Source organism: Onthophagus taurus, chromosome 3, assembly GCF_036711975.1.
Source record: "Onthophagus taurus isolate NC chromosome 3, IU_Otau_3.0, whole genome shotgun sequence".
Classification (NCBI taxonomy): Eukaryota; Metazoa; Arthropoda; class Insecta; order Coleoptera; family Scarabaeidae; genus Onthophagus; species Onthophagus taurus.
In genome coordinates, this window is record NC_091968.1 from 21,393,923 (window position 1) to 21,407,606 (window position 13,684).

Below are 13,684 nucleotides of genomic sequence, written 5' to 3' on the forward strand. Positions count from 1 at the left end.
AGTGAAAATATTAGCTGTTCCAGATTGCTTAGGTATAATAAGTATATATTTGTGATATAGAACTGAAAATAGAAAAACTATGGTCACAGCAATCACCTAGACATTTTGGCAGCCCAACCTACTTTTGTTAATTTAGTTTATTTATTAATTTATTCTTTGTTTTACAAAATAAAATACACTTTAAATCGCAACTTATGTTTTATTATTATAAGTTTAAAGAGAAAGGTGATTTTTAGGAAATTAGATGGTCAGATTATTCCATATTTTTTAATTTTTTAAAACTATTATTATATTAAAGGTTGGGTTCACTGATTCAACAAAACCTGTCCGATATCACAACAACTCAAATTTAAGGTTTTTCCAGTGAAAATAACAACTCTTCTGAATTGTTTTAATTGTTGTAAGTACGAATTTTTAATATGAAACTTTAAAAAAACTAAAGCCGCAGTGATTAAATAAACATTTTAAGTACCTAGAACAACAAGAACAATTTAGAGCAACAAAAAATATGTGATTTTACAAAATTAATGTCCGTGTTAAACGTAAAACACGTAGAACAATTTAAATCGGTAAAGTTTGAGTTAATTTGGATTGGTCTATGTTTTTTAATTCTTATTGTGTAATACAGTGCTATTCAAACTATGGGTCGCGACCCACAATGGGGTCGCGAAAAGTTTTTTCGGGGTCGCAAGGTGGATGAAATAATGAGCTATCGTATAGCAAAATCTGGCAAACCGTACACAATTGCTGAAGACTTAAATGCTCCAGCAGCCCAAGATATAGCAGCCATTATGTTTGGCGAAAAGGAAATGCAACAAATATCTCAAATACCACTCTTGGATACAACAGTTAGCCGCAGAATATTTGAAATGGCAGAAAATGTGGAAAACGAAATTATAATGAGAATTCGAAAAAGTAAATTTTTTAGTCTTCAATTGGATGAATCTACGGATTGCCAAAATGCTGCACAACTAATTTGTTTTGCAAAATATGGATACAAAAATGAAGTAGTTGACGACTTTCTTTTTTGCAAGGAACTACAAAGAACTACGGGTGAAGAAATTTTTAAATCGTTAAACTCTTACATCATGGGAAACAATATTTCTTGGGAAAATTGTGTGGGTGTGTGCAGTGATGGAGCTCGTGCCATGGTTGGAAAACACAGCGGACTTCTAGCCCGAATCAAAGAAGTTTCACCCAATGTAACATGGGTTCACTGTATGATTCATAGAGAAGCGCTTGCATTGAAAAACATGCCACCGAACTTAATGTCTGTCTTAGATACTGAAGTTAAAATAATAAATTTTATAAAGGCGCGTCCTCTGAACTCAAGGATTTTTGCGCACATATGCAAAGAAATGGGTAGTGAGCATCAGCATCTTCTTTTACATACAGAGGTTCGTTGGCTTTCGAGGGGTAGGGTTCTAACGAGACTATTTGAACTTAAAGAAGAACTGTTTGTGTTTTTAAATGATAATGATAAAGACAAAAAATTTACAAACTTTTTAACCGACGAAGAATGGCTATGTAGGTTAGCTTACTTAAGTGACATTTTTCTCAAATTAAACGAGTTGAATTTAAGTCTTCAAGGTGAACAATTAAATATATTAGTGGCCAATGATAAAATGATTTTCAAAGAACTTAAATTGAGCAATTTTTGGCTTAAAGTTCGAAATGAATATCCAGAACTGTCTGATGAAGCTCTGAAGGTATTATTACCATTTGCGTCATCTTATATGTGCGAGTTGGGATTTTCCCAATTTCTCTACCTAAAATCGAAATACCGAAACAAAATAGCAATAGAGCCACCTTTAAGACTCAAATTGAGCAAAATAGAGCCAGATATATCAGCACTTGTAAATAAGAAACAGGCTCACAGATCTCATTAAATATTTTTCTTTTGTATTGATTTTTGATGAAGTTCCTACGTGTACGCCATATTATAATTTTAATAGTTACAAATCGTTAATGTTGATTTTGAACCTAATATTTGTTAACTGCAGAGTTGATATTCTGTTTATTGTAGGTACTTGTTTTAACATAATATATTTGCTATGTATGAAAGAAAAAAAAAATAAAAACAAATTAACATCTTCTTGATATAATAATACCTCTCCCAATTTTTGGAACAACTAGAATTAAATTATTATTTTAAGTTTGGGTCGGCATGTCACCTCTGTGTACCATTTGGGGTCATGCAGCCAAAATGTTTGAATACCACTGGTGTAATATAAAACCGCTGACACAAGAATTATTGACTGAAACTTCGAAAAACTTTAATTTTCAAAGAGTAAAGTGCCCTTTAGAGAGTTGTTCTAGTGGAAATAATAGCTGTTCCAGATTGCGTTAGCTATAATAAGTATATATTTGTAATATGGAATTGATAATAGAAAAACTATGGTCACAGCAATCAACTAGACATTTCGGCGGCCAAACCTATTTTTAGTTATAACTTCGTAATGCTGTATCCCATAATTTTGATTTTCTAGAACAATAACTAGAACAACTAGAACAACCCAGAACAACAAAGAAAATTTGATTTTTCCAAAAATGGGGAGCTAGCCAAAAAACCCGTTTTTTCGATTTTCTCGCGGAGTTCTTATTTTTTCCATTTGCTGCTTTGAAACAATGTAGAACAACTCTAGAACAACTCTAGAACAACTCTAGAACAATCTAGAACAACAATAAAAAATTTAAAAATCAAAAAATGGGGGGCTAACTTCCCGCACTCCGGAGGATGTCTTATTTTACTAAAAGTTCCGAAAATCACGATAGGGCTTATTTTCGGAGGATGTCTTATTTTCGGAAAAAGACGGTAATAATAATAATTTTCATATATCGTTTGACACACGTTTTAATTGTACGTTTATAAGTTCGTGTATCTGTTTGTTTTATAATTTAGTTATTTTACTTACATATAAGGGTTATTGTATTATAACACTAAACTCATAAAACCTTTATGACATTTCACGTTCTAAGAAAAACAGTTTTTTCAACTTGACTAAGTAAGTAAGTATTTTATATAAAAAACAAAAAAATGTTCAACGAAAAAACAAATTTGTAATCCTTTTTAATCATAGATTCGACTGATGATGGCTTTATAAGCCGAAACTAGTATCGAGTAAATAAAACAAGCGAGTGAGAAGTTATTCATTTTCCTTTTATTTACTAATACTACTAACTAATAAATAAAAAAATAATGTTTGTAATTTTAATTTTTAAATATAATTCATTTATAGTTATTTATTTTTAAATAGTAATTTTGAGGTTGACAATTCGAATCGGATTTAAATTGTCGCCGTGGAAATAAAAGGGCAATCAATTTTCAGAGACTTTCGTTTCAATTAGTAACTTTTCCGCGAGGTCGTCCGGAATTTACCAAGTTTCACGTAAATTGTTTCAGTTCGAGGAGTCCGGCGCGGTGCCGATAAGGAAATTAGTTTCGGCCTTTTTCCTCGAATCTCTCGCAAAATTCTTCGGATTTCCGTTTCCACTGCGAATTGAAAACGTCAACTGAAGGATTTGCCTGCGTTTACGTTACTCGGAAAATTTACGACCACCACTGAAACGCTTTTCCAAATCAACAGTTTCAACCTATCATCAAATTAGAATAAAAGAATCCTTTTAGTGTTGAGGAGGAATTTTATATATATTTTTTTTTTCTGAAGCAGACAGTAAATAAGATTTAGCCAGGGTGAAAATATCAAAAAGTGATTATCCTTATTGCGTTCGTTGTGTGTATGTGAGCGTTTTAGGGGGGTTGGTTTGGTCTTCTTTTGGAAATAGGGGTTGGGTTCGTTCTGATCGTGCCGGGAATAAACCCTCACCATCACGTCTGCCCTTAACGATCTGATCTACCCCGATCCGATAGTCTCCGCTCCCAACTTTACAAATTGTGTTTTCTTGTTTTAGAAGATGCTGCTGCGTGGGGGGCAACATCGCCGGTGGACTTTTCCCTTTGTCGCCCTTTGTTCATTCTAAAACGAACCCACATTCCAAACTTGAGAGATAAAATCTAATTATTAAGGCATATTTTTAAAATTTCATCATTACAACAATCTAAACATAAATTAATACTAATATAATAGTTATTTATATTACAAGTGGGCTAGAAACATAATTACTGTACGAGTGTCGAGAATTATCACACACGAGTGCTGTAATTATGCTCTAGCCCACGTGTGATATACAGCATTTTATCTACAACTTCTAAAAATTACTAAAAAATCAATTTCTTTAAAAAAGTCTATTTGACATTTATAAAAATATTTTGAAATGATTGTTGACAATTTTGAATTGTCAGTTTCAACAACATGTTTACTCATCTGGAATAAGTGTTCCGAAATGTAAACACATAATTAATTAATGTTTATAATAAATAGTATTGTTTCTCTGTAAGTAGATAGCACTTTTTCTTTTGTATTGTTGCTCGTTTCAATAAATTAAGTCTGTTCTGATTAGGCTAAAAATGCGTTACGTAATGAAACCAGTGCGGTAATGAACTTCATTACGTAATCACCTCAAATGAGTGCGGTAATGATGACTTATCCAAGCAGTCGTAGATAAACGTTTTTTTCTTCCTTTTCTTCGTAGTAACTGTATTTATTTTGATTCGATCCGACAACAAACACTCCCCGAAAAATGTATGCACACCCCTTTTTACTTACAATCTGAATATTTATGACGACCGGTCACTCGACCGTTTCAATGTTAATAAATTCACCTCGCGGCTCAACTCCACACACGTACAACTCTCTCTCTACACATTGTGCAATGTAAATACATTACAATACATTAAGCGAAATGGTAGTAGACGACGATTTGATGAAGAAGAACAAGATGGAACGTTTATTAACCCGGATGGCTTCCATGCAAATACTCCTTGGCTACGGGAAAAATGATCTCGAACACGATTTCAACTGGAGAATAAAAAGAAGAAATTACTCACGACGACTTTAAGTTGATCCATAATGTATTATTGTGGGTTTATTTTTTCTTTCTTTTCCTATTTATTCGTTGGTTTATAAATATAGATGAATAGATGAGAATGATGAGATGCAGCAAGAAGGGTGGTTAATTATTGAAATTGTATTCAAATGGACACTTATAAAGAGGAGTGTGTCAGGATAAGATGTCTATATAAAACGTTCATTTAAATTTGCATGGAAACCTTTTTTTGACTCTGGAATTAATCAAAAAAATTATTTAGAACTAATATAACACAAGATTGGAGATTGATTCTTGTGGTACTCCAATTGCAGCGGCCGTAGTGGTGAGATGATGGTGTTCGAGCTTGATTTGGAAAATTCACAACTAAATTCTTTGTAGTATGTGAAATGAGATGCAGAGTTGTCCAAGAATACGTTACCACTTATCGGATTAACTTTTAGTTTAGTAACATAATAACCTGAGCGTGCACAGATTAGGAAACGTATACAAGTCCCTATGGTGGGACAAGCCAAAGACTTCCTGATGGGCCATACGCCTCTAAAATATCATCTCTTCCACATTGGACAAGCTTCATCATCAAGCTTGTCGACTTTGTAACGACGAGTCAGAGACTGCTGAACATATACTATGTGAATGCTTCGCGAGAGGCATTATTTATAAAGGAACAAGACTTGGAGCAATACTAAGGATCATCAAGGACCTACATTTGCCCTTTTGGAGGCCTTTTCAATACAATAAACAACAATTAATTAAAGGGAATTTTAACACGAATAAGAGGTGTTAAAACTTGTGTTACTTATTCAATTAGAACGAATCATATTTAAAAATTTTAATTACAAATTAAATTTTACGTCTTTCTGATGTTATGTAACATCACTTTTTTATAACTAGTGATGTAATGATTTCATTATATCACTAGTGATATAATGAATTCCATTACTTAACTACAAATTGATAAAATGATATCTGTCACTAATAGAATAAGCCAAGTTTTGAACAAAAATTGCTTTTTCAATGGAATTAAATAAAATTTTGTACTTAACACGATATGAAACGACTAATTTTGCGTAAAATTAGTGTATTCATAACTGGTTACGTAAATAACTATTTAACCCAATTCGCATTGTTTTCCATGAAGTTTTTTTCTCCTAAATGGTATGGATTTAAGAAATAAGACATTGAACATTGGTTTAACTATACAGTTTAAAAATTCGTATAAAATCCAGTTATTGGAATATGAGTATAAAAATATCTCAAAGTATTAATAAAAATGCCTTCTTTCCAATGAACCAACCCGTTTTGAGAAATAGCTTTTAGTTTTTGAGAAAACAATATTTAAAGTTTTGATAAATTTTCATTGATAATTTTCAAATTTCGCTATAAAATTCATTTCTTGAAGGATCCTTGTGAAAATATCACCAATTATTAATTAATGTATCATCTTTTTAATACTGTTTTGAAAAATCGCTTTTAGTTTATGAAAAATAAACTTTTAAAATGATTGAAAATTTTATCGAATTTTGCAATTTTCGCCGTTTAAGTTTTAAAAATTCGTGTAAAATCCAGTTCTTGGAATATGAGTATGAAAATTTCTCAAGGTGTTAATGAAAGTGTCTTCTTTCCAATGAACCAACCCATTTTGAAAAATAACTTTTGGTTTTTGAGAAAACAATATTTGAAGTTTTGATAAAATTTTCGATGTTGCAATTTACATCGATAATTTTCAAATTTCGCTATAAAATTTATTTCTTGAATGATCCTTGTGGAAATATCACCAATTATTAATTGAAGTATCATCTTTTTAATGCAGAAAGCCGTTTTGAAAAATTACTTTTAGTTCTTGAGAAATACATTTTTGAAATGAACGACAATTTTTTCGAATTTTGCAAGTTTCGCCGATTAAGATTTAAAAGTTCGTGTAAAATCCAGTTCTTGGAATATGAGTATGAAAATTTCTCAAAGTGTTAATAAAAGTGTCTTCTTTCCAATGAACAAACCCGTTTTAAAAAATATCTTTTAGTTTTTGAGAAAACGATATTTGAAGTTTTGATAAAATTTTCGATGTTGCAATTTTCGTCGATAATTTTCAAATTTCGCTATAAAATTCATTTCTTGAAGGATCCTTGTGAAAATATCACCAATTATTAACTAAAGTATATTCTTTTTAATGCAACAAGCCGTTTTGAAAAATAACTTTTGGTTTTTGAGAAAACAATATTTGAAGTTTTGATAAAATTTTCGATGTTGCAATTTTCATCGATAATTTTCAAATTTCGCTATAAAATTAATTTCTTGAAGGATCCTTGTGGAAATATCACCAATTATTAATTAAAGTATCCTCTTTTTAATGCAAAAAGCTGTTTTGAAAAATCACTTTCAGTTCTTGAGAAATAAATTTTTGAAATGATCTACAATTTTTTCGAATTTTGCAATTTTCGCCGACTAAGTTTAAAAAATTCGTATAAAATCCAGTTCTTGGAATATGAGTATGAAAATTTCCCAAAGTGTTAATAAAAGTGTCTTCTTTCCAATGAACCAACTCGTTTTGAAAAAAAGCTTTTAGTTTTTGAGAAAACAATATTTGAAGTTTTGATAAAATTGTTGATGTTGCAATTTTGTATCATAATATAATAATATAATATCACAATAATGTGGCAATACGCCGAATATCCGGTATCCGACTTTTCGTAAAATCACTATCCGTTCCATCACTAGTTGAAATAAACACATATTGATGCAATTCAATTTAGAAATTAGTCATCGGATCTATTTTTTGTCATAATAAATTTGAATGCGGTGGCCTTATGATTCTCATTAAACAAGATTTTTACTTTAAAGAAAGAAAAGATATTCGTTTATTACCGTTAGAAAAGGATTTTGAAATTGCTGCAGTAGAAAGCATACAAAACAGTAACGTCGTCAAGCAATTTTGACGTAATCATACACCCCTTAAGTAAATTCATGCAAAAATTGTTAGCCAAAAACAGTGTGAGATTTCCTTTAAGTAAATAATAATTCTAATAATGTATTGGATTTATTCAGATCATATAATTTTGAGATGTTATTTAATGAACCTTCAAGAGTAACCACTGAATCTTCCACTTGCATTGACAACATTTTCTCGAATGTCGGGCACAATTATACAGCTACAACGTAGAGTTTACACATATATGATCATTTTGTCAAATCACCGGAGTATGATGTATCATACAAAAAAGCTGAAATTAAAACAGAGATAAATAGACCGACCGTTTGCCCATACACTAAACATTTCCGTGCTTGTTTCAACAGCTTTACTGCAAGATGCGATGTCACAAAACATTGTGAATCTCTTTACGTTACTTTTAGCGTTGAAATAACAAGTACGGATGTTTCTGCAATTGGAAAAGAATGCGATGAAGAGGATACGTTGTCGTTTATAGCAGTTTCGTTTTGACATATCAGTTTTGACTTAACATTATCATGATTTGCGTATCATTGAATTAGAGCAATTGGCATTTCAATTGTTGCCTAGTGTCCACGAAGCTGGGATGATAATGAAATGTTTTCATGCTGTGACAGAAAAAGTAGTATCTGCACATGTTTGAACAAACCAATTTGAAACCTGTCAAAACCGTTTGCCAAGAAAACGTAAACCATTTTCTCTAAATATGGAATTCATTGTCTTAAATCCATTCCTTGCTAATTCCATCTGAAATATACACGAGATTGAATTTGGTTGGGTAGTAGTTTAGAAGGGTAGGCTGAAAGTACAAGTACGGTCAAAACATGCCCTATTACGAGTTAATCATATTCCCCAAATTTCATTTTCCTAGCGTTTATGGTTTTTGAGAAAAACAAATTAAACCAAAATTTTCCGACATTTTTGGAGGGGTGTAGCTCCTTAGGGGAGCCGAAGAATCACCCCTTGAAGTTTGTTGCAGTCATTCAGATACACCCTGTATATAGATATCACTCAATTATCGTAAATCCTAATCATTTAGTTTAAATTTGAAATAATACATAAATTATGTTCTAATTCCTATAAATAAACTGGGAATGATATTTTTGTTCGTCTTAATAAATAATAAACCTAAATGAGTGTGGTAATAATTTCTTATCCGATCAATCATAAATAAAACTTAAAATAAATTGTTGAAGACCTTGACTCATTTAATTACATTCTTGTTTTGATTACTTGTATAGGTCAGGTTGGCCGAGCGGTCTAAGGCGCCAGATTTAAGCTCTGGTTCCCAAACGGGAGCGTGGGTTCGAACCCCACACCTGACAAAACTTTTTTTTTTCTTTTTTAACAAAATTTATTCATTATAATTCAAACTATACACTACGTTATTTTACTTTACACTTTCAAATACGATATATTTTAATAATAAACCGTTAAAATCGTTAAAATGTTAACGTGGGAACTCAACGTCATTACACCATGTCTCCTATATGGTATAATAAACATTAATATTAATATATTTTTTGTTATAACTGTTTAGGAGTTTCTGCTTTAAACAGTTGTTCTTGTAAGAAATTAATAATTAAGAATTAACAACTATGTTGTGATTACGTTGCGTGGTTGTGCATACAAATACAATGTTTGAAAAATCATATCTCAAAAACTAATTGAGATATCAAGATGATTTAAACACCATTTTGTAGCAAATTTAATCTAATTTTCGTAGTCCAAAAATATTTCCTTCGTTTTTATACATTTCGATGATACGATTTTTTTAATTCAACTCTGCTATTTGGGTTAAGTTGATAAAGGTGCGATTTACAACACCGTATCTTAAGAACGAGTTAAGATATTATCATTAAGTAAGAAGCATTTTAAAGCAAATTTAAATAATATTGAATGTGTTGAAATTCATTTCTTAATTCCCACAAATTTTAATGTGGCGATTTGTTTAATCCATGCCTCTATATACATTATGAGGGGTCCCGGTTGTGTATTTTAACAATAAATTTCAAAAAATCATATCTCAAAAAGTAATTGAGATACCAAGATGATTTAAACACCATTTTATGGCAAATTTAATCTAATTTTAGTGTTCCAAAAATATTTCCTTCGATTTCATAAATTACGGTGATGCGATTTTTTGAATTTAACTCTGCTATTTGGGTTATGTTAATAAAGGTGCGATTTACAACACCGTATCTTAAGAACGAGTTGAGATATTATGATTAAGTAAGAAGCATTTAAAAGCAAATTTAAATAATATTGAATGTGTTGAAATTCATTTCTTAATTGACACAAATTTTAATGTGGCGATTTGTTTAATCCATGCCTCTATATACATTATGAGGGGTCCCGGTTGTGTATTTTAACAATAAATTTCAAAAAATCATATCTCAAAAAGTAATTGAGATATCAAGATGATTTAAACACCATTTTATGGCAAATTTAATCTAATTTTAGTGTTCCAAAAATGTTTCCTTCGATTTCATAAATTTCGGTGATGCGATTTTTTGAATTCAACTCTGCTATTTGGGTTAAGTTGATAAAGGTGCGATTTACAACACCGTATCTTAAGAACGAGGTGAGATATTATCATTAAGTAAGAAGCATTTTAAAGCAAATTTAAATAATATTGAATGTGTTGAAATTCATTTCTTAATTCCCACAAATTTTAATGTGGCGATTTGTTTAATCCATGCCTCTATGTACATTATGGGGGGTCCCGGTTGTGTATTTTAATAATAAATTTCAAAAAATCATATCTCAAAAAGTAATTGAGATATCAAGATGATTTAAACACCATTTTGTGGCAAATTTAATCTAATTTTAGTGTTCCAAAAATATTTTCTTCGTTTTCATAACTTTCGATGATGCGATTTTTTGAATTCAACTCTGGTATTTGGGTTAAGTTGATAAAGGTGCGATTTACAACACCGTATCTTAAGAACGAGTTGAGATATTACCATTAAGTAAGAAGCATTTTAAAACAAATTTAATTAATATTTAATTTGTTGAAAATCATTTCTTAATTTCTACCAATTTTAACGTAGTGATTTTTTTTAATTCATGTCTCTGTTATGGGGGGTATAAACACTAAATTTAAAAAAATCATATTTCAAAATCTAAATGAGATATCAAGATGATTTAAACGCCAATTTGTAGCAAATTTAATTTAATTTTAGTGTTCCAAAAATATTTCCTTCGATTTCATGAATTTCGGTGATATGATTATTTGAATTCAACTATGCTAAGTTGATAAAGGTGTGATTTAAAAGTAAACTTCAAAGCATCATATCTCAAAAACTAATTGAGATATCAAGATGATTTAAACGCCATTTTGTAGCAAATTTAATCTATTTTTAGTAGTCCAAAAATATTTCTTTCGTTTTAATAAATTTCGGTGATATTATGTTTTGGATTAAAGTATGCTATTTGGATTAAGTTGATAAAGATGCGATTTACAACATCGTATCTTAAGAACGAGTTGAGATATTGTCATTAAGTAGGAAGTATTTTAAAGCAAATTTAAATAATATTAAATGTTTTGAAAATCATTTCTTAATTTGTACAAATTTAGACGTGATGATTTATATATGCCATTATGAGCAGTTGGGCAAATAAACACTAAATTTGAAATACTCATATCTCAAAAACTAATTGAGATATCAAGATGATTTAAACACCATTTTGTAGCAAATTTAATCTAATTTTAGTGTTCCAAAAATATTTCCTTCGATTTCATGAATTTCGGTGATACGATTGTTTGAATTCAACTGTGCTAAGGTGATAAAGGTGCGATTTAAAAGTAAATTTGAAAGCATCATATCTCAAAAACTAATAGAGATATTAAGATGATTTCAACACCATTTTGTAGTAAATTTAATCTAATTTTAGTGTTCCAAAAATATTTCCTTCGATTTCATGAATTTCGGTGATACGATTGTTTGAATTTAACTGTGCTAAGTTGATAAAGGTGCGATTTTCAAGTAAATTTCAAAAAAGCATATCTCAAATACTAATTGAGATATCAAGATGATTTAAACGCCATTTTGTAGCAAATTTAATCCAGTTTTAGTAGTCCAAAAATATTTCTTTCGTTTTAATAAATTTCGGTGATATTATGTTTTGAATTAAAGTATGCTATTTGGGTTAAGTTGATAAAGATGCGATTTACAACATCGTATCTTAAGAACGAGTTGAGATATTATCATTAAGTAAGAAGCATTTTAAAGCAAATTTAAATAATATTTAATGTATTGAAAATCATTTCTTAATTTCTACAAATTTAGACGTGGTGATTTTTTTATGCCATTATGAAAAAAATAAATTTGAAATACTCATATCTCAAAAACGAATTGAGATATCAAGGTGATTTAAACAACATTTTGTAGTAAATTTAAGCTAATTTTAGTGTTCCAAAAATATTTCCTTCGATTTTATGAATTTCGGTGATACGATTGTTTGAATTCAACTGTGTTAAATTGATAGAGGTGCGATTTACAAGTAAATTTCAAAAAAGCATATCTCAAAAACTAATTGAGATATCAAGATGATTTAAACACCATATTGTAGTAAATTTAATCCAGTTTTAGTAGTCCAAAAATATTTCTTTCGTTTTAATAAATTTCGGTGATATTATGTTTTGATTTAAAGTATGCTATTTGGGTTAAGTTGATAAAGATGCGATTTACAATATCGTATCTTAAGAACGCGTTGAGATATTATCATTAAGTAAGAAGCATTTTAAAGCAAATTTAAATAATATTTAATGTTTTGAGAATCATTTCTTAATTTTTACACATTTAGACGTGGTGATTTTTTTATGTCATGAAAAAAATAAAATTGAAATACTCATATCTCAAAAACGAATTGAGATATCAAGATGGTTTAAACACCATTTTGTAGTAAATTTAATCTAATTTTGGTGTTCCAAATATATTTCTTTCGCTTTTATAAATCGGGGTGGTGGAATTATAACATTAACGAAAAAATTGTTCTAAATGCTTTTTAAGCTGGATAAAGTCCACACATGCCTATATATATACAAGTGGAGCGAAAGTTATGGCCAATATTTCACAGGGACTAAGCGGGAAGCCAGTTTTCACCCAATTAAAAGGTATTAAGCGGTCCGTTTTGGGTAATTCGGCTGCCCCGATAAGGTCGATCGCGTCCACATTTTTTTGGCAACATTCCACCATCTCGCCTTCGAAACCACACACAAAAGTCTCCCCAAAAGTCACGCGAGCCCATTTAATACCGGATCACGCACGTTTAACATCTGCGTGCTAAACGAAAAGAATTTTTATTTTCGTCGGTTCCCTCAACAAATCAATATCACTGAAATAAATGTGAAAAAAGAAAATTGGAACACTTAAAGAAATTAATTTTTGAGATTGATTTTTTGCTTTGAATGGCGAAAAAACATTAAGGTTTCGGGTTGGTTTTAATAAAGCGAACGTTGCGTTTCCTTCCACTCCAGATGTCGCCGGCGTCAGTGTGAGGGGAACCCCCCACAACTGCCAACATTTAATAAAGCATCCGGATCCACGTGACGTGCAAAACGCGATTTCCCTATTGGCCGCAACCCAGACCGCTCCTCGAGTAATCTCCATCACCTGGTTGATTTATGCGACGTCGCGACGCCACCAAACCTCAAACGACGTCGCCGTGTTATCTCCTTTCTTAATTTCCTGTTTCAGTTCTTGACAAGATCTTCGTTCTCGCAGAGTTTTCTTACCATAAGAAAACCATACAAGAAAATCCCACCATAAATAAACAAATTTTGAT

The 13,684-nt window shown here is 30.7% G+C and overlaps 1 protein-coding gene and 1 non-coding gene across 2 annotated transcripts; both read left to right on the forward strand.

Annotated features, from left to right (window-relative positions):
• Positions 1-641: 641 nt before the first annotated feature.
• Positions 642-1,889, forward strand: LOC139429521 (zinc finger BED domain-containing protein 5-like). The gene has a single exon (XM_071195292.1). It carries the CDS (start codon positions 642-644, stop codon positions 1,887-1,889), a length of 1,248 nt encoding a protein of 415 aa, XP_071051393.1.
• A 7,246-nt stretch (positions 1,890-9,135) lies between these two features.
• TRNAL-UAA (transfer RNA leucine (anticodon UAA)) lies at positions 9,136-9,219 on the forward strand. Its single transcript has one exon. It is a non-coding gene; the product is annotated as a tRNA-Leu (tRNA).
• The last annotated feature ends 4,465 nt before the right edge of the window (positions 9,220-13,684 follow it).